Below are 18,426 nucleotides of genomic sequence, written 5' to 3'. Positions count from 1 at the left end.
TACCTCTCTACCACTACCTCTCTACCTCTACCACTACCTCTCTACCTCTACCACTACCTCTCTACCTCTCTCTCTACCTCTCTCTACCTCTCTCTCTACCTCTCTCTCTACCTCTCTCTCTACCTCTCTCTCTACCTCTCTCTCTACCTCTCTCTCTACCTCTCTCTCTACCTCTCTCTCTCTACCTCTCTCTACCTCTCTCTACCTCTCTCTCTCTGTCTCTCAATCTATGTCTCTCTTTACCTCTACCTCTCTCTCTACACCTCTCTACCTCTCGCTATCTCTCTCTCTCTCTCTCTCTACCTCTCTCTCTCTCTCTCTACCTCTCTCTCTCTCTCTCTCTCTCTCTCTACCTCTACCTCTCTCTACCTCTCTCTCTACCTCTCTCTCTCTACCTCTACCTCTCTCTCTCTACCTCTACCTCTCTCTCTCTACCTCTACCTCTACCTCTCTCTCTCTACCTCTACCTCTCTCTCTCTACCTCTACCTCTCTCTCTCTACCTCTCTCTCTCTACCTCTACCTCTCTCTCTCTACCTCTACCTCTCTCTCTCTACCTCTCTCTCTCTACCTCTACCTCTCTCTCTCTACCTCTACCTCTCTCTCTCTACCTCTCTCTATCTCTCTCTCTCTCTCCCTCTCTCCCTCTCTCTCTACCTCTCTCCACCTCTCTCTCTCCACCTCTCTCTCTCTACCTCTCTCTCTCTACCTCTCTCTCTCTACCTCTCTCTCTACCTCTCTCTCTACCTCTCTCTCTACCTCTCTCTCTACCTCTCTCTCTACCTCTCTCTCTACCTATCTCTCTACCTATCTCTCTACCTCTCTCTCTACCTCTCTCTACCTCTCTCTCTACCTCTCTCTACCTCTCTCTCTACCTCTTCCTCTCCCTCTTCCTCTCCCTCTCTACCTCTCCCTCTCTACCTCTCCCTCTCTACCTCTCCCTCTCTACCTCTCTACCTCTCTCTCTCTACCTCTACCTCTCTACCTCTCTCTCTACCTCTCTCTCTACCTCTCTCTCTACCTCTCTCTCTACCTCTCTCTCTACCTCTCTCTCTACCTCTTCCTCTCCCTCTTCCTCTCCCTCTCTACCTCTCTCTCTACCTCTACCACTCTCTCTCTACCTCTCTACCTCTACCTCTCACCCTCTCTCCCTCTACCTCTCTCTCTCTCCCTACCTCTACCTCTCTCTACCTCTCTCTCTACCTCTATTACTCTACCTCTATTACTCTACCTCTCCCTCTCTCTCTCTCTCTCTCTCTATCTCTCTCTCTCGCTCTACCTGTATGTCTCTCTCTACCTCTCTCTCTACTGCTCTCTCTCTCTACCTCTCTTCTCTACCTCTCTCTACCCCTCTTTCTCTCTCTCTACCTCTACCTCTACCTCTCTCTCTACCTCTCTCTCTACTCTCTACCTCTCTACCTCTCACTCTACCCCTCTCTACCCAGCTCTACCTCTCTCTCTACCTCTCTCTCTCTACCTCTCTCTCTACCTCTCTACCTCTTTACCTCTCTCACCCCTCTCTACCTCTCCCACTCTCTCTACCTCTCCCTCTCTACCTCTACCTCTCTACCTCTCTCTCTACCTCTCTACCTCTCTCTCTACCTCTCTCTACCTCTCTCTCTCTACCTCTCCCTCTATCTCTATACCTCTCTCTCTACCTTTACACCTCTACCTCTCTCTCTACCTCTCTCTCTCTCCGTACCTCTACCTCTACCTCTTTCTACCTCTTTCTACCTCTCTCTACCCTCTCTCTCTCTACCTCTCTCTCTACCTCTCTCTACCACAGTCTCTCTACCTCTCTACACCTCTCTCTACCTCTCTACACCTGTCTACCTCTCAACCAGTTGAATTCCGGGAAGCCCAAACCATCAGTATTTCAAATCTGCGCATGAAACGTGGGTAGAATGAGCTTTGTAGCTCAGAATGGGATGCTCTTTTTACATAATTTGTATTTAACAGAATTGGGAAGCAGGAGAGCAGTCTCACAGTTGAGATAGGGATTCACATACACTGGTGACAGCTTTTGAATTGGCTTTAAAACCATTCAAAGATGGCTGCAGAATCTACGTGGGATGTGGTGGACTAAGTGGCAGCCGGAGCCATATAGCACTGCTTGTCATTTAAAAAAGAAAAACAGCATTGACATAGCCAATAGGTCTCCCCTTTGGGACCTTATAAGTGTTTAGTTGTCTAGTACAATTTCCTTGGTGCAACAACTTTAAGTGTTGCATGGCTAAACACTTAGAAGGTCCCAAAGGCGAGACCTATTGGCTATGCCAATGCTTGTTTGTTTTTTCCTCTGTTTCATTGTGGTTGCCAGGTAATCTGCTTTGAAGCCTCACATGATTTTTCTCCCACCCCATGGGTTTCTTTGTTTATTTAAGCTCTTTGTCTTATTAGATTTTGTATTTGTTTATTTAATATTGTGCTCAATCATGTCGGAGGATGGTGATGAAGTAAAAATGTTGCCCCCCCCTGGAAAAATTTCTGCGGACGCCCATGGTCACGAGCACCACAGCGCCGTGCTCACCCCCACCCCACCACCCTGCACCGTGGGGCATTACCCCGGTAGGGAAGGGGTTAATGCTCCTGACCCAAACAATGTAACATTATAGGAATATTACACAATAAGGTGGAATGAGTGAGACGGATAGTCTAGCACCAAGTGTGTATTGATGCTGGGGCAAAGTATTTTCCACTTCATGTTTGTTATGTCTGTGATACCATGCATCTTCTTGTCTCCAAGTATCACATTTACCTTGTTGTCTCTGTGAAATGGATCAATCAGATCTCCAATGGAAGTGAAGTGTCACATCCACAGTTTGTTATGCAAGTAGTATATGAGCTACTCTGTTTCAGAGTGTTTTGTGTCTCACATCAAGGAAGCATGTTATCACTGGGATATAAATAACTGCAACCCAGTTACATTCTCGATGTAGATTCCAATTTGTGGGGACATGCAACAATTAACTTGAATATAAAATGTAGGTATGAGTGGTGCAGCAGAGAAATTATGGAAACGTCAGGTACTGTTGTTTGGAGAAATAATGTTCTCAACCTAAGTACTACGATATTGATCAACTTACTGGTGTTTGCACTGGTAAATGAGCCCGTCTGAACCAGGCACTTAGGTTGAATCTGACCAACCATTTGATTTCATTGTTAAACCAGGCTCGTGTTATCCATGCACATGTTATCACAGTTAAACCAATAAAGCATATATGACATAGTTAATGAAATGTTATTAAATATAAAATAAGTTTCAATGCACGGTCATTTCATTGGGGACGGTAAGTGTCGCATCTATGTTTTTTATAAGACCAAATCATTATTTCCCTGACTATTCTGGCGACATTGTTTGGTTTTCTCTCCAACAACTTTTTTATTTTGGTACGTATGTTTTTCATAGCAGTATTGTACTAAAGCTTCAGTAATGACTCATAATGGAATGGTTAACGAATCCTGTAGAACAATCCAAATAATGTGAATTTAGACAGGAACATCACAACATTCTTTAGACAAACTGTTAGAAATCGGTGTAATGTACTAGGCTTACCAAACCACTTTTGCACCTGGGAACTGTTTTTGTGATAATTGAAAACAATGAACCTTGATAGCGCTTGGATTCATGGGCGTCCGTAGGGGAGGGCAAGGGGGGGCACCTGCCCCCCCCTGGAACACCTGTCCGTCACTATTGACAGCCCCCACAGTGATGTTTGTCTGCAGGGCCGTCAATTTTAAAAGCGTGAGAAAGCGCTTGCAATTACGGTCTTGCTGATGGGCAACAGAGAAGGTCCGGGCCTGGCTGCTCCCACAGCTTGAAGCAGAGGGGCACCTGGAGTCAAATTTCCGGGGGGGGGGGGGGCACATTTTTCAAGCTAAGGAAGAGTGGAGCTGCAGTCAGGGGCCCTAGGAAGGGGTGAAAACCATCAAAGCCTCATTAACGCCAGCACCGAATTACACAATTCGCCCAGAGATGCAATGGGTGTCTGCCTGTTTTTTGCGAGATCAATTGGAAAGTCCTTCTGTGCACTCGGATTTATTCGTACTCAAGCTATATTCCTTTCTTTTGTTGGTGCTGCTACATCCTGGTACCTACTCTTTAGGTGCCCTTTCGTATATCCTATCGTGTGTGGTGCAGACACTTCTGTTCCGATGGATGTGTGCATTTTCAGCGAACATTAAAGTTTCATCAATTTCTTTTCCATGGTAATCAGTTTTAATTCATATTTTGGTTTCCATTGTTACTGTTGTTATACGTTTTTTAATATTCCATTATTTCTAAAATAAAATAAAATAATGGATATATTAAAAAACAGTTAACAATGGAAACCAAAATATGAATTAAAATATTTTGTTGACAACTGAAAAAGAGTTAAAACTGAACAGAAGTGTCTGCACCCACACAGGATATGCCTGTTTTTGCACCATAAGCACTAGTATTACAGAAGGGTCTGCATATGAGATAGATTAAAGAGTTTATGCCTTCTGCTCCAAAGGGGCAGTCCCTCATGTTCATTGCAGTATCGAGTGTAGCCCCTGGACCCCTGTCTGTACTCACTGTCGCCTGACATGATTCCCGAAGGGAAAGCTGTCCCACAGGGACAACTTTTCTTTTCTGAATCATGTACCAACTGCAGCTCAGTGTTGGTAGCAGATCAACGGTTTGCGACTGCCATTGCGTTTGAAAACCATTGATATATGTAATTGTAAATTGCAATTTGAAGATAGCACCCTTTCCACTGCCCCTCCAAATTCCAATATGAAGCAAGATGCAGAACCCCTTTTGTCAATCATGAAGGTTATACACAACTCTAAAAAGGGGTTTTGCAGTAGCAACCACTGTGATGCTGCAAATTGTAAGCTTTATGACCACAACATCCTTTTGTATTTGAGGGTCCTAGTTATTTAGATAAAGCAGGATGTGCAGTGAAAGGAATGACGTTACAAATGAGTAGTGCCTTTAATGCTCTGGAAATGCAAGGATCTCCAATCTATCTCTCTACCTCTCTCTCTCTTCCTCTCTCTCTACCTCTCTACTCTACACCTCTCTCTAAGTCTCTCAATCTATTTCTCTCTTTACCTCTACCTCTCACTCTACACCTCTCTCTACACCTCTCTACCTCTCTCTACCTCTCTCTCTCTACCTCTCTCTACCTCTCCTCTCTACCTCTCTCTCTCTACCTCTCTCTCTCTACCTCTCTCTCTCTACCTCTCTCTTCTCTCTACCTCTCTCTCTACCTCTACCTCTACCTCTCTCTCTACATCTACCTCTCTCTCTACCTCTACCTCTCTCTCTACCCCTACCTCTCTCTCTACCTCTACCTCTCTCTCCCTCTCCTCTCTCTACCTCTCTCTACCTCTCTCTCTACCTCTCTCTCTACCTCTCTCTCTACCTCTCTCCCCACCTCTCTCTCTCTACCTCTCTACCACTACCTCTCTACCTCTCTACCACTACCTCTCTACCTCTACCACTACCTCTCTACCTCTACCACTACCTCTCTACCTCTCTCTCTACCTCTCTCTCTATCTCTCTCTCTACCTCTCTCCTCTACCTCTCTCTCTACCTCTCTCTCTACCTCTCTCTCTACCTCTCTACCTCTCTCTCTCTACCTCTCTCTCTACCTCTCTCTACCTCTCTCTCTACCTCTCTCTCTACCTCTCTCTCTACCTCTCTCTCTACCTCTTCCCCACCTCTCTCTCTCTACCTCTCTACCACTACCTCTCTACCTCTCTACCACTACCTCTCTACCTCTACCACTACCTCTCTACCTCTACCACTACCTCTCTACCTCTCTCTCTACCTCTCTCTATCTCTCTCTCTACCTCTCTCTACCTCTCTCTCTACCTCTCTCTCTACCTCTCTCTCTACCTCTCTCTCTACCTCTCTCTCTACCTCTCTCTCTACCTCTCTCTCTCTACCTCTCTCTCTCTACCTCTCTCTACCTCTCTCTCTCTGTCTCTCAATCTATGTCTCTCTTTACCTCTACCTCTCTCTCTACACCTCTCTACCTCTCGCTATCTCTCTCTCTCTCTCTCTACCTCTCTCTCTCTCCTACCTCTCTCTCTCTCTCTCTCTCTCTCTCACCTCTACTCTCTCTCTACCTCTCTCTCTCTACCTCTACCTCTCTCTCTACCTCTACCTCTCTCTCTCTACCTCCCTCTCTACCTCTACCTCTCTCTCTCTACCTCTCTCTCTCTACCTCTACCTCTCTCTACCTCTACCTCTCTCTCTCTACCTCTACCTCTCTCTCTACCTCTACCTCTCTCTCTCTACCTCTCTCTCTCTACCTCTACCTCTCTCTCCTCTCTCTCTCCCTCTCTCTCTACCTCTCTCCTCCTCTCTCTACTCCACCTCTCTCTACCTCTACCTCTCTCTCTCTACCTCTCTCTCTCTACCTCTCTCTCTACTCTCTCTCTACCTCTCTCTCTCCTCTCTACCTCTCTCTCTACTACCTCTCTCTCTACCTCTCTCTCTACCTATCTCTCTACCTATCTCTCTACCTCTCTCTCTACCTCTCTCTACCTCTCTCTCTACCTCTCTCTACCTCTCTCTCTACTCTCTTCCTCTCCCTCTTCCTCTCCCTCTCTTACCTCTCCCTCTCTACCTCTCCCTCTCTACCTCTCCCTCTCAACCTCCTACCTCTCCTCTCTACCTCTCTACCTCTCTCTCTACCTCTACCTCTCTACCTCTCTCTCTACCTCTCTCTCTACCTCTCTCTCTACCTCTCTCTCTACCTCTCTCTCTACCTCTCTCTCTACCTCTTCCTCTCCCTCTTCCTCTCCCTCTCTACCTCTCTCTCTCTACTCTACCTCTCTCTCTCTACCTCTCTACCTCTACCTCTCACCCTCTCTCCCTCTACCTCTCTCTCTCTCCCTACCTCTACCTCTCTCTACCTCTCTCTCTACCTCTATTACTCTACCTCTATTACTCTACCTCTCCCTCTCTCTCTCTCTCTATCTCTCTCTCTCGCTCTACCTGTATGTCTCTCTCTACCTCTCTCTCTACTGCTCTCTCTCTCTCTACCTCTCTTCTCTACCTCTCTCTACCCCTCTTTCTCTCTCTCTACCTCTACCTCTACCTCTCTCTCTACCTCTCTCTCTACTCTCTACCTCTCTCTACCTCTCACTCTACCCCTCTCTACCCAGCTCTACCTCTCTCTCTACCTCTCTCTCTCTACCTCTCTCTCTCTACCTCTCTACCTCTTTACCTCTCTCACCCTCTCTACCTCTCCCACTCTCTCTACCTCTCCCTCTCTACCTCTACCTCTCTACCTCTCTCTCTACCTCTCTACCTCTCTCTCTACCTCTCTCTACCTCTCTCTCTCTACCTCTCCCTCTATCTCTATACCTCTCTCTCTACCTTTACACCTCTACCTCTCTCTCTACCTCTCTCTCTCTCCGTACCTCTACCTCTACCTCTTTCTACCTCTTTCTACCTCTCTCTACCTCTCTCTCTCTACCTCTCTCTCTCTACCTCTCTCTACCACAGTCTCTCTACCTCTCTACACCTCTCTCTACCTCTCTACACCTGTCTACCTCTCAACCAGTTGAATTCCGGGAAGCCCAAACCATCAGTATTTCAAATCTGCGCATGAAACGTGGGTAGAATGAGCTTTGTAGCTCAGAATGGGATGCTCTTTTTACATAATTTGTATTTAACAGAATTGGGAAGCAGGAGAGCAGTCTCACAGTTGAGATAGGGATTCACATACACTGGTGACAGCTTTTGAATTGGCTTTAAAACCATTCAAAGATGGCTGCAGAATCTACGTGGGATGTGGTGGACTAAGTGGCAGCCGGAGCCATATAGCACTGCTTGTCATTTAAAAAAGAAAAACAGCATTGACATAGCCAATAGGTCTCCCCTTTGGGACCTTATAAGTGTTTAGTTGTCTAGTACAATTTCCTTGGTGCAACAACTTTAAGTGTTGCATGGCTAAACACTTAGAAGGTCCCAAAGGCGAGACCTATTGGCTATGCCAATGCTTGTTTGTTTTTTCCTCTGTTTCATTGTGGTTGCCAGGTAATCTGCTTTGAAGCCTCACATGATTTTTCTCCCACCCCATGGGTTTCTTTGTTTATTTAAGCTCTTTGTCTTATTAGATTTTGTATTTGTTTATTTAATATTGTGCTCAATCATGTCGGAGGATGGTGATGAAGTAAAAATGTTGCCCCCCCCTGGAAAAATTTCTGCGGACGCCCATGCTTGGATTTTCAGATTTTTAAAGACTGTGAAGACTTAATTCCTGTCAGTCATACAACCGAAAAGAAACCCAAAAATGATATGAGCTCACTTGTGGGATATCGCAGATGGAATTTGAAACCTTTGAGCGTACTTTGTAATGTGCAGTTGAATACTCAACACCACCATCTACCCAACACTCATTCTCTTTTGCCTTTCATCAGTGAGTGTTATTTTATGCATTGACTTGAATGTGGGTCTTCAAAAGGACACTCCGGGTTTTATTCAGTCTATGAATGCTTTAGCTGATCCAACCTCTAGCGCTGGATGAGGCAAAATATGTTCAGCTTTTGGGCACTTATTCCTCACCTTCTCCAGGGTTTCAATGCGCTGTTTCAGCAATCGGTTCTCCGTCCGCAGCCGCTGGAAAAAGAATGAAGAGTCATTCAGCTGTGGGGTATCAGGTCTGACACACTGCTAGTCAACCAAGAGTCATGGTCCCCAAATGCACCAACCATAAATACCTGAAAAGAAATGTGTCAAATAAAATTTCCTACAATGTCCTTTAAGACTATTAGTCTTATACTGCACCCCTTCTACTTGAATATAGACCCTACACTGCCCATTATTGACAATACCTAATTTCCAATGCCTTTTAGTTAGAGTCTATTGCTAACTGGACTGGGGCAATATTATAAAGTAGAAGACACCGATGGAACAGGATTTGAACTTTAATTGTTAATTCTATTTCTACACTGCAGACAACACTCTAGGAATTTCAGGTTTAAGGCTTGCTGTGAACAAATTAAACAAGCATTGGCATAGCCAATAGGTCTTGCTTTTGGGACCTTATAAGTATTTAGTTATTTAGCACAATATCCTTGGTGCAATAACATCAACTGTTGCATGGCTAAAAACGTATAAGGTCACAAAGGCGAGAACTATTGGCTATGCCAATGCTTTTTCTTAGAGGTCTGGCATGCAGTTTTAAATGTAGGCTGGTAAGAAAGGTGCCAACCCGAGGGGCAATGTCTAGAGAGAAATAAGATAGGAAGAGAGGTGAGTTATAATGAGATAGCACAAATAAAAAGGTGAAGCACAGAATGACAGGCCAGGTAAACAAAGTAGGGAGGCGGAGAGGCAGGTAGAGCCGGTGGGATGAAAAATAGAAAGATATGAGAAGTAGAGATAAAAGAGGTGCAGATGAGGTAGAGAGATGAGGCTAATACAGAGGAATGGCGGGGGAGAAGTAGAGAATGCTGAAATAGGGAGAGAGAGACAGAGGTAAGAGATGTATTAAATGAGCGAGACATTGTAAGCAGAGAGAGTGAATGAAACAGTGAAAGAGAGGTGGAAACAAAGGGAGTGATAGATGAAGTGGAAGAGGTAGAGAGATCATAGTAGAGAGAAAGAAAGAAAATAATGGGAAAGGTGAGGGAGAGAGGACATAAATAAAAAGAGAGACAGACGGCCAATAGGTGAGGTAAATTGAGAGGCTAGATAGAGTATGAGACGTGGGGAAGAGAGAGATGAGGCAGTGAGTTGTGAGGCAGAGAGAGAAATGAAAGAGAGAATGGTGAGGTAGAAAGAGGCATGCGAGATATAGAGAAAGGTAAGGTATAGATGGCAAAAATGATAGAAAGGGTAAGATAAAGAGAGATTAAATTAAGAGGGAGGTGAAGTAAATGGAAGAGAAATGAAGGGGGATGAGATGCAAACAGAGCAGCAAGATGCAGAAAGAAGAGAAAGTAGAGAGAGAGAGAGAGAGAAGCACTTGAGGAGAGGAAAGGGACAGAGAGCTGACCGAGAGCTAGAGATCTATAGGTAGGATCGGAGAGAGGTGGCAAGTTGAGGTCATGAGCGGTAAGTGCTGTGGGGCACTGAGGTTTATTGAAAGAGAGGTGTGACGTACAGAGAGAGTATAAAGGTAGAGCAATAGTGTGGTAGGTACGAAGCCATGTATAAATAGACAGGTAAAAAGGGAGTGTTTAGGTAAAGGAATGAGACATGGGACAGAAAGCTGCGACAGAGAAAGAAATGTATTGGGTGGTATAGAAAAGTGACAGCTAGTCACAGAGTGTGTTGAAGTAAACAGCGGGATAATTAAATGCATGGTCGGAAACGGGTGCAGGTTATGACGGGCAGCATGAAAATAAGAAAAATCACAATGTAGCCGTCATCAAGGGAAGACCTGATGGTGGGGATTCGGAAGGCAGTATATTGTAATGCAGAATTGCAGAGAAAAATCTGACGGCAAGGCGTAACGCAGAGAAAGTTAAGCGCGATATCGAGAGGGGGTCGGGTCGGAAACGGGTGCAGGTTGTGACGGGCAGCATGAAAATAAGCAGAATCACAATGTAGCCGTCACCAAGGGAAGACCTGATGGTGGGGATTCGGAAGGCAGCAGATTGAGTTGCAGTATTGCAGAGAAAATTCTAACGGCAAGCCGGAACGCAGAGAAAGCTAAGCGCGATATCGAGAGGGGGGCTGCGTGCACAGTGGGCGTACAAAAAACAGCGAGAGGAAAGTCAGATGGCACCTGATTGCGCGCTGTAAGGGTGCCTGCAAGCGATGCGGGGAATGCGCGTTATTGTGCACGTAACCGGACGCTCTTGGCCACACAAAAAGCTGTGGTTGGCTTTTTAAAGCCCACTCACTAAATGTTTCGCCAGAGCAGTGCATGCGCTGGCTCAGGCGTGACCTAAGAACGATCTAGTACCTGCCCTTCTTTGCAATAAAAATATTGGAAGTAATTTCTGGAAGTCCTGCAATGTGTTGAATTATTTTAGTGCCGACCATGGCAAAAAAACGCTGGAGCCAAGAAAAATCAACGGGCGTGGGTTGGTCCTGCAAGCGCAAGTAGAGATGGTCACCCAGAGAATGAGGAAGAACATTCTGATATGATTTATCCTCTGTGACACAATAATTAACAATCTTCAGGCTCCCAGCTAGGTATCATTTTTAGGCTAGATACTATTTGCTAGCCAGCCACTATCTCTTCAGTAACATCATTCATTTTCATTATCAACCATGTCCTTATTAAGCTAGGTTTCCCCTTTTATTAAGAATTTCGTTATCAACATGATTTATTATTCTCTACTCATCAATTATTCCTTTCTCCTATTTGTTTATTTGTTTTCATCACTTTGCTACCCTAACTCACATGCAATCCTCATACCTCTTTTATGAATTAATGCTATTTAACTGACCATATCAATTACATTATTTTAATAATGTTTTTATTTAACATAGTTTTGTAATGAAATTAAATCTACTTGTTTGAAAGTACTGTGGGCTAAACCAAGGAAGTAACAAGTTACTGGCCATTAACTACAGTTCTCCAGTTATTAGTATCTTTCATAGATTTACATACTTGAATCACTTCCTTTAGTCGAGCTGAGTGTCCTTGGGTAATCTTCAAATAGCAGTGTTCCTTAAACAAGGATATACTGCCTGAAAAATTAACAGTTTGATAACCTATTGGCCTCTACAAAAGGACCCAGCCAGAAAGAAGCACACTGTATCCAACTCACCTAGGAGGTCAATATACCTTATAAATCATAGCGTGAAAGAATAGACAGTTTAGGTGAGCCTAGCTACAGGTAATGTTAATCAATGAAATATATATATGCTTGAGAACTTACAGGTAAGTAATTTGTTTTTTCTCTAGCAGTGAATCTTTCATAGAGTCACAAACCTCAATCGGAGTAGAAAGCAGTCCTTCACCATCAACAAATAAACATCATTGCTAATTGCAATTTAGACATGTAGTACACAATATCCACTGAAACGGCAAACATAACAGAAGAAGGTACCCCTATTTGAACAGCTGCCATAAAAGTGTCTGACGAACCACCAATTCTCTGGACATTTCCTTCTCCAGGTAGTAGGGCTGTGTAAAGGTATAGGCGCTCGCCACTCTGCAGATGCCTGCTAATGGCACCCCTAAATAGAGTGCACCATTTGCAGCTGTTTCTCTTGAGAATCACTGAGAGGATGACCAACTTTCAGGTAATCATTGATAAAATACAATGTCTCTGTTAGAAAGAGTCTGGCCTCATAGCAGGTGACCAATGGAAAAAACAAGATGATTTGATATTCTGAAGTTTTTGATCATGTAAAGATAAAAATAAAGACATCTGCGGGCATTCGATGACTGCAATGATCTTTTTGCTGCGTTAGTTGAGTTTTGAAAAAAAGCATTCACAATTACTAGTTCATTTAGACGAATCTTACATTTCTCTGCATGAACTTAGGATATATATTCATAAGATTACGGTATTCTTATGAAAGCTAAGGAAAGGACCCTGCATTACAGTTCACTCAGTCTGCATGCAGAAGTCAAAGCCAAGAGTAGAACTACTTTCCATGACAAAAAAAATTATTTCAGCCTTTTGGATACCCTTGAATGGACTCTCCATCAGTTGTGTCAACAGTGTCTTGAGGTGCCATATCGGTTCTGGTGATCTAACCAAAGAGAAAGTTCTGAAAAACCCTTTTAAGATATGTTTAATGATTCTCACACAGAACAGAAATGATTTGTTTGATGTTCAGCTGAAGCACGTAAGGGCTGCTAAAGGAACCCAGGCAGAGCTTGAGAAAGGCCTGATTGGGTCAGATTTAGCAAATAGAACAGGATTTGTTCAGGCTCTGAAAATATTAGCTATAACTCCTTGGACTGACGCTACTGGCAAAACTTCCTCCTTAAAACTAGATGAACAAGTTACTTACCTTCGGTAACGCTTTTTCTGGTAGATACAGTATCTGCCTTGTGAATATCCCCCTTGCGTCAGCAACATTCGGAAATTCTTTTGCAGCTTCGTGCCGACGTGGACGTGGACGTCATAGAGGCACGGCAACGCACGCGACTCCAGTGACGTCAGCGACACTACAATAGGCTCACGCCGGCGTGATGACGTCAGTTCCGCCCTTTTTTCCGTGCCTTCGAGGCACACGGACGGACCAACGACAGTAGGAATATACACAGTATACACAGTACACAAATGTCAAGGTAACACACACAGTGTGAAACAAATGCAAATATATTACAGTAACTTCGGTATAGAAGAGTGGACAACGGGGAGGCTGGTGGGTCAGTGAGGAATCCACAGGCAGATACTGTATCTACCAGAAAAAGCGTTACCGAAGGTAAGTAACTTGTTCTTCTAATAGATACATCTGCCAGTGGATTCCTCACCTTGTGAATAGATTCCCACAGCAGTCCCCACTCTCGGAGGAGGGAGTCCACTCTCCTATACCAGAAAATCCTGGAGGACAGAGCGCGCAAAGTGACCCTCCCTCCTCACCTCGGCATCCAAGCAGTAATGCTTTGCGAAAGTGTGGAGGGAGGTCCAAGTCGCAGCCCTACAAATATCCTCTACAGGTACACCCCTAGATAAAGCAGACATTGACGACTTAGCTCTAGTAGAGTTAGCTCTTATACCCTCTGGAGGTTCCTTACCGGCCAAAGACTAGCAGATCTTTATACAGAGGATATCCATCTTGAAAGAGTGCGCTTGTGCAACGCTCTTCCTTTCTTGCAGCCAGCAAATCCAACGAAGAGCTGGTCATCCACTCGATAGTCTCTAGTCCTATCGAGATAAAAGCTCACCGCCCTCTTAGGGTCCAGACGGTGTAGTCTCTCCTCCTCCTTGGAAGGGTGAGGGGGAGGATAAAAGGTAGGAAGGGTAATAGACTGTCCTAGATGGAAGGGAGTTATCACCTTAGGGAGAAAAGCAGTTTTGGTCCTAAGAACCAATTGATCAGCATGAATGGTCAAGAATGGGGGCTTGGAACTAAGAGCTTGAAGCTCACTCACACTCCTTGCCGAGGTGATCGCAACCAGGAAGACCATCTTAAAAGACAAAAGCCTCATGGGACACTTGTGTAAGGGTTCGAAGGGAGAACCCATCAAGAAGGTTAAAACAAGATTTAAATCCCATTGAGGCACAATAAAGGGAGTAGGAGGGAACTTATTTGTGAGGCCCTTCAAAAACCTTAAAACCACAGGAGACTTGAAAAGAGACGGCTGATCCGGCAAACAGAGAAATGCAGACAATGCCGAAAGATAACCCTTGACTGTGGCAACAGCAAAACCCTGCTGTGCCAAAGAAAGAGCAAATTGTAAAATATCGGAAAAACAAGCCTTCAAAGGGTCAACAGATTTCTCCCCACACCAAGAGACAAATTTAGACCATCTGTATGAATAAATGGATTTAGTGGAGTCACGCCCAGCCGAAAGAACGACATCCACCACATTGTGTGGGAGAGAAAAGGAGTTCAGGTTGCCCCGTTCAATCTCCAGGCATGAAGGTGTAATGTCTGTAGGTGGGGGTGTAGAACCTGCCCCTCCATCTGTGAGAGGAGATCTGCCCTGAACGGGAGACAGAGCGGCGGGCGAGAGGAGAGGTGGAGAAGATCCGTGTACCACACCCTTCTTGGCCGATCCGGGGCGCCCAGAATAACTTGGGCCCGGTCTTGGCGGATCTTCCTCAGAACCCGAGGAATCAAAGGTATGGGAGGAAACGCGTAGAGGAGTTGATTTCCCCAACTCAAATGAAACGCGTCCCCCAAGGCTCCTTGCATCGGATACTGGAGACTGCAAAATGACGGGCAGTGAGCATTCTCGCGAGTGGCAAACAGGTCCACACGAGGAGTCCCTCACGCCTGAAAGACGTGACGAACCACCTCCGGGTGAAGCCTCCACTCGTGGTTGGCCGAGAACTGCCGACTGAGACTGTCTGCACGCACGTTCAGAACTCCGGCCAGATGATTCGCCATCAGACAAATCTGATGGTCCTGAACCCAGGACCAGAGGCGCAGAGCCTCTCTGCAGAGACACTCTGACCCTACTCCTCCCTCCTTGTTGACATACCACATCGCGGTGGTGTTGTCCGTCAGGACCTGAACCGACAGACCGCGAAGGGAAGGGAGGAAGGCCTTGAGTGCCAAACGAATCGCCCGTAATTTTTTTTTTTTTTTCAATTCAATTTTTATTTATTATGTTTTGGCTCTCGACAGAGGGCCACATAAAATGTACAGAGATACAAACCATACAATACATTATACAAACAATATCTGCCCTATAAGATACCTAGATTAAATACAAACAAACATACAATACAGAACTGTAGAAAATTGGCGAGTCAAAAAGCATCTCCATGGAATATTAATAAATAGGTAAAAAACCTTTAAAAAAATTAAAAATGTGGAAGCAGAACATTTCATTAGGGGGACAATAAAGTGCATGAAGAAAGTCATTCAAAGTGACAATGCCAAGACGGAGACAAATAACTTTTAACCATCTAGAGCGCAATTTACATAGCGCCGGGCAAATCAATAGAACATGCATACAGTCCTGGATATTCAAATTACATAGATTGCACAAAGAAGTGGAACCATACCATTTAGATAACAACAGATTTAGGGGTATTAAATCGTAACGTAGGAGAAACCAAAACCTACGAATACCGTGTGGAAGGGACCATCGCACATAAGGTTGTGGACGCTTCATCAGATAAGTGTCAAGAAGGATATCTACATTCCTTTTTCCACAAATTAACTTTTTATCGATTGAAAGCATAGGTCCCAAGAGGCTGCTTTTAAAACAAGTTTTAACTGTGAAGGGGAGTACACAAAAAGAATAGTTTCATCTAATTTTAAAAGAGTTACAGCTTTTCTGAAATTACGAACAAGTTGAGAAAACTCATTGAAATTACCCAATAGTTCACTTTTAAGGAGAGCTCTCAGTGTCCCTACTTCCGCTCTCGCAAGACAGGCCACCCATCTTACTAGGGCACATAGTCCCTGTACCCAACTACTCCTTAGACCAAAGTCGAGCCTGCAGGCGGCCAAAGAGCAGGCAGTATTTAGGGAAGAGACAGATCTTAAGAGTTTCCCCTCAATCTTATGGCAAAAGTCCCACTTTTTCACCTCTATTAACTCAATACCATAAAGTATTGTTGCGGGGATTTTAGATCTGTACACTTCCAATAAAATCGGAAAGTGCCGTTTCCCCGTTGCATGGTATAGTGAGTTTAAACCTTTGCCATGGGCAAGAGCTTTGCGAGAGCAATGCTCTATATGGAGCTTCTCACTCAAATTAGCCGTAATGATTTTCCCCAAAAAAATATAAGACTTTACAACCTCCAATTTTTGACCCCCAATAAACCAGCCAAAATCTACAGATCGACACCTCTTCTTGCCTACTATACACATGACTTTACTTTTGGTTATGTTAATCTTCATGCAATGAGCCACAGCGTAACTATGGAGAGCATGTAGCCGTTTTGAGAGTCCTTTGGGGGTTAAATCAAGAATAAGGACATCATCGGCACACATCAAACAGGATATTGGGGTCCCCCCCACCAATGGGGCGATGCCCTCTGTGGCAGACAAAGCGGCGGGTAGGTCAGCCGTATATAAGGAGAACAAAAGGGGAGCCAATAAACAACCTTGTTTGAGGCCATTACCCGATGGAATTGGATCAGATAGCCCCCTTTCACCCCCCAGCAGGACCCTACACCAAGTCTCTGTATGGAGAGCCCGCACCAACTCCAACAGATAAGACGGGAGACCAAGCGCAGCCAATTTTCTCCACAGCATTCCACGGTCCACTTTGTCGAATGCGGTGGAGAAATCTATAAAAGCTGCATACACTGCCCCCCGTCTCACCTGTACGTATTTATCCGTGACCACATGAAGAGCAGTAAGATTATCTAACGTTCCGTGATTCCTGCGAAAGCCAGTCTGTTCAGGCGGCAGGATATTGTTCTCCTCAACCCAAGCGGAGAGGGATCCTAGAAGACATTTCGCAAAAACCTTTCCGATTGAGTCGAGGAGAGCAATCAAACGATAGTTACTTGGGCTGTCCCTAGTTCCCTTCTTAAAAATGGGAACCAGGATACTCCCCCTCCAAGAGGCAGGTACCATTTTAGACATAAAACAGGCTTTATACAAGGGATAAAGGATTTTACTCCACCTTACAGGATCCTGTTTGAGGACCGTCATGGGGAGTTCATCTGGGCCCATTGCCCCGGAGACACGCATGTTTTTTATGGCTGTCTCAATTTCCTTTTCTGAAGGATAGTTCATAAGGCCATCCGCAGTCAAACCGATAGTGATATCATCACCTGGAATATCATCAGAGGCGATAGCATCGGAAGTACAGTTCCCTGCATAAAGGTCCCGAATATAAGTGATCCATACCTCTTCCGCGATAGGGGAGGGGCTTAATCTAGACCCACACCCCTTACCAATTATTGCCCAAAATTCTCTAATCCTACCATGAACAACAGATTCCCTTAGGTTAATCCAGACATTGTCTTCCTTAACCTTTTTTATTTTTAACTTAAGTCTACTTCTCTTTCTTTTTAACCTGGAAATCTCTTTTCCACGTTCCATACCTCTATCTAAATATTGTTCCCGGACTAGATTATTAATTTCCTTATTTAGGATACACAGTGTACTGGGAACTGCAACCCCTCTTCTAGATCTGGAAGATTTATTAGCATAAGAAATAATCTTCCGCAAGAATTCTTCAAAGTATACTATTTCGTTTCCACGCCACTCATTTAAAACTAAAAGGGTATCGGATAAAAGGTCCTGCACCCCATTAATGGCTGAGGAATTCCAAAAGCACCTTCCTGAAGAAACGTGAAAGGCAGCATCACTGCCATTAAGGGACCAAGGTGCAGTAGGCGGGGAAATAGTTACAAATAATATGCTATGATCACTCAGAGGGGTAGGTATGATCTTAAGGTCAAGAATAAGTGGAAACAGGCCATAGTCAGCAATGGCATAATCCAGGATGGAAGACCCAAAGGGAGACTTATGGGTGAATTTTGCCGGGACATCCGACGGGAATCTCCCATTTAGTATAAGTCCATCGACTGCCACTAATTCTTTTAGCAGAATCTTCCCTCTTTTATTTGTCACTGACTTTTCAGGGAAGAGAGCTTGAGGCACAAAGTACGCCTCTTCTTTAGACTTATTCCTAAAGAGTTCCAGACTAACATTAGAAATTTTGCAATTCAAATCGCCCACAAGCATGACTTCTGGGGGAGATGGAACATTTTTAATTTGATCTATATAACGAAATACCCGCTTCATTAACACATTAAAACGCTCTTCTGGAGGAATATACACATTTAAAATCACAGTGGGGGCCTTTATGCCAACGTTAAACAGGTTTTCAATAGTTATAGCATGGAAAAGTTTACTGGAATCAATATAATGGGAGAAT

The 18,426-nt window shown here is 44.5% G+C and overlaps 1 protein-coding gene across 2 annotated transcripts in view; it reads right to left on the bottom strand.

Moving 5' to 3' along the window:
- EVI5L (ecotropic viral integration site 5 like) overlaps nt 1–18,426 on the bottom strand; it is a 1,151,000-nt gene that overhangs the window by 386,489 nt on the left and 746,085 nt on the right. For both annotated transcript variants that reach the window (XM_078681273.1, XM_078681266.1), the window contains exon 12: nt 8,553–8,606. In XM_078681273.1, coding sequence (XP_078537399.1) covers nt 8,553–8,606 — 54 coding nt within the window. The remainder of the gene's footprint in view (nt 1–8,552; nt 8,607–18,426) is intronic.

Source organism: Lissotriton helveticus, chromosome 1_1, assembly GCF_964261635.1.
Source record: "Lissotriton helveticus chromosome 1_1, aLisHel1.1, whole genome shotgun sequence".
Taxonomy (NCBI): Eukaryota; Metazoa; Chordata; class Amphibia; order Caudata; family Salamandridae; genus Lissotriton; species Lissotriton helveticus.
The sequence above is the reverse complement of the archived record's forward strand: the minus strand, read 5'-3'. Positions and strand labels throughout refer to the sequence as shown.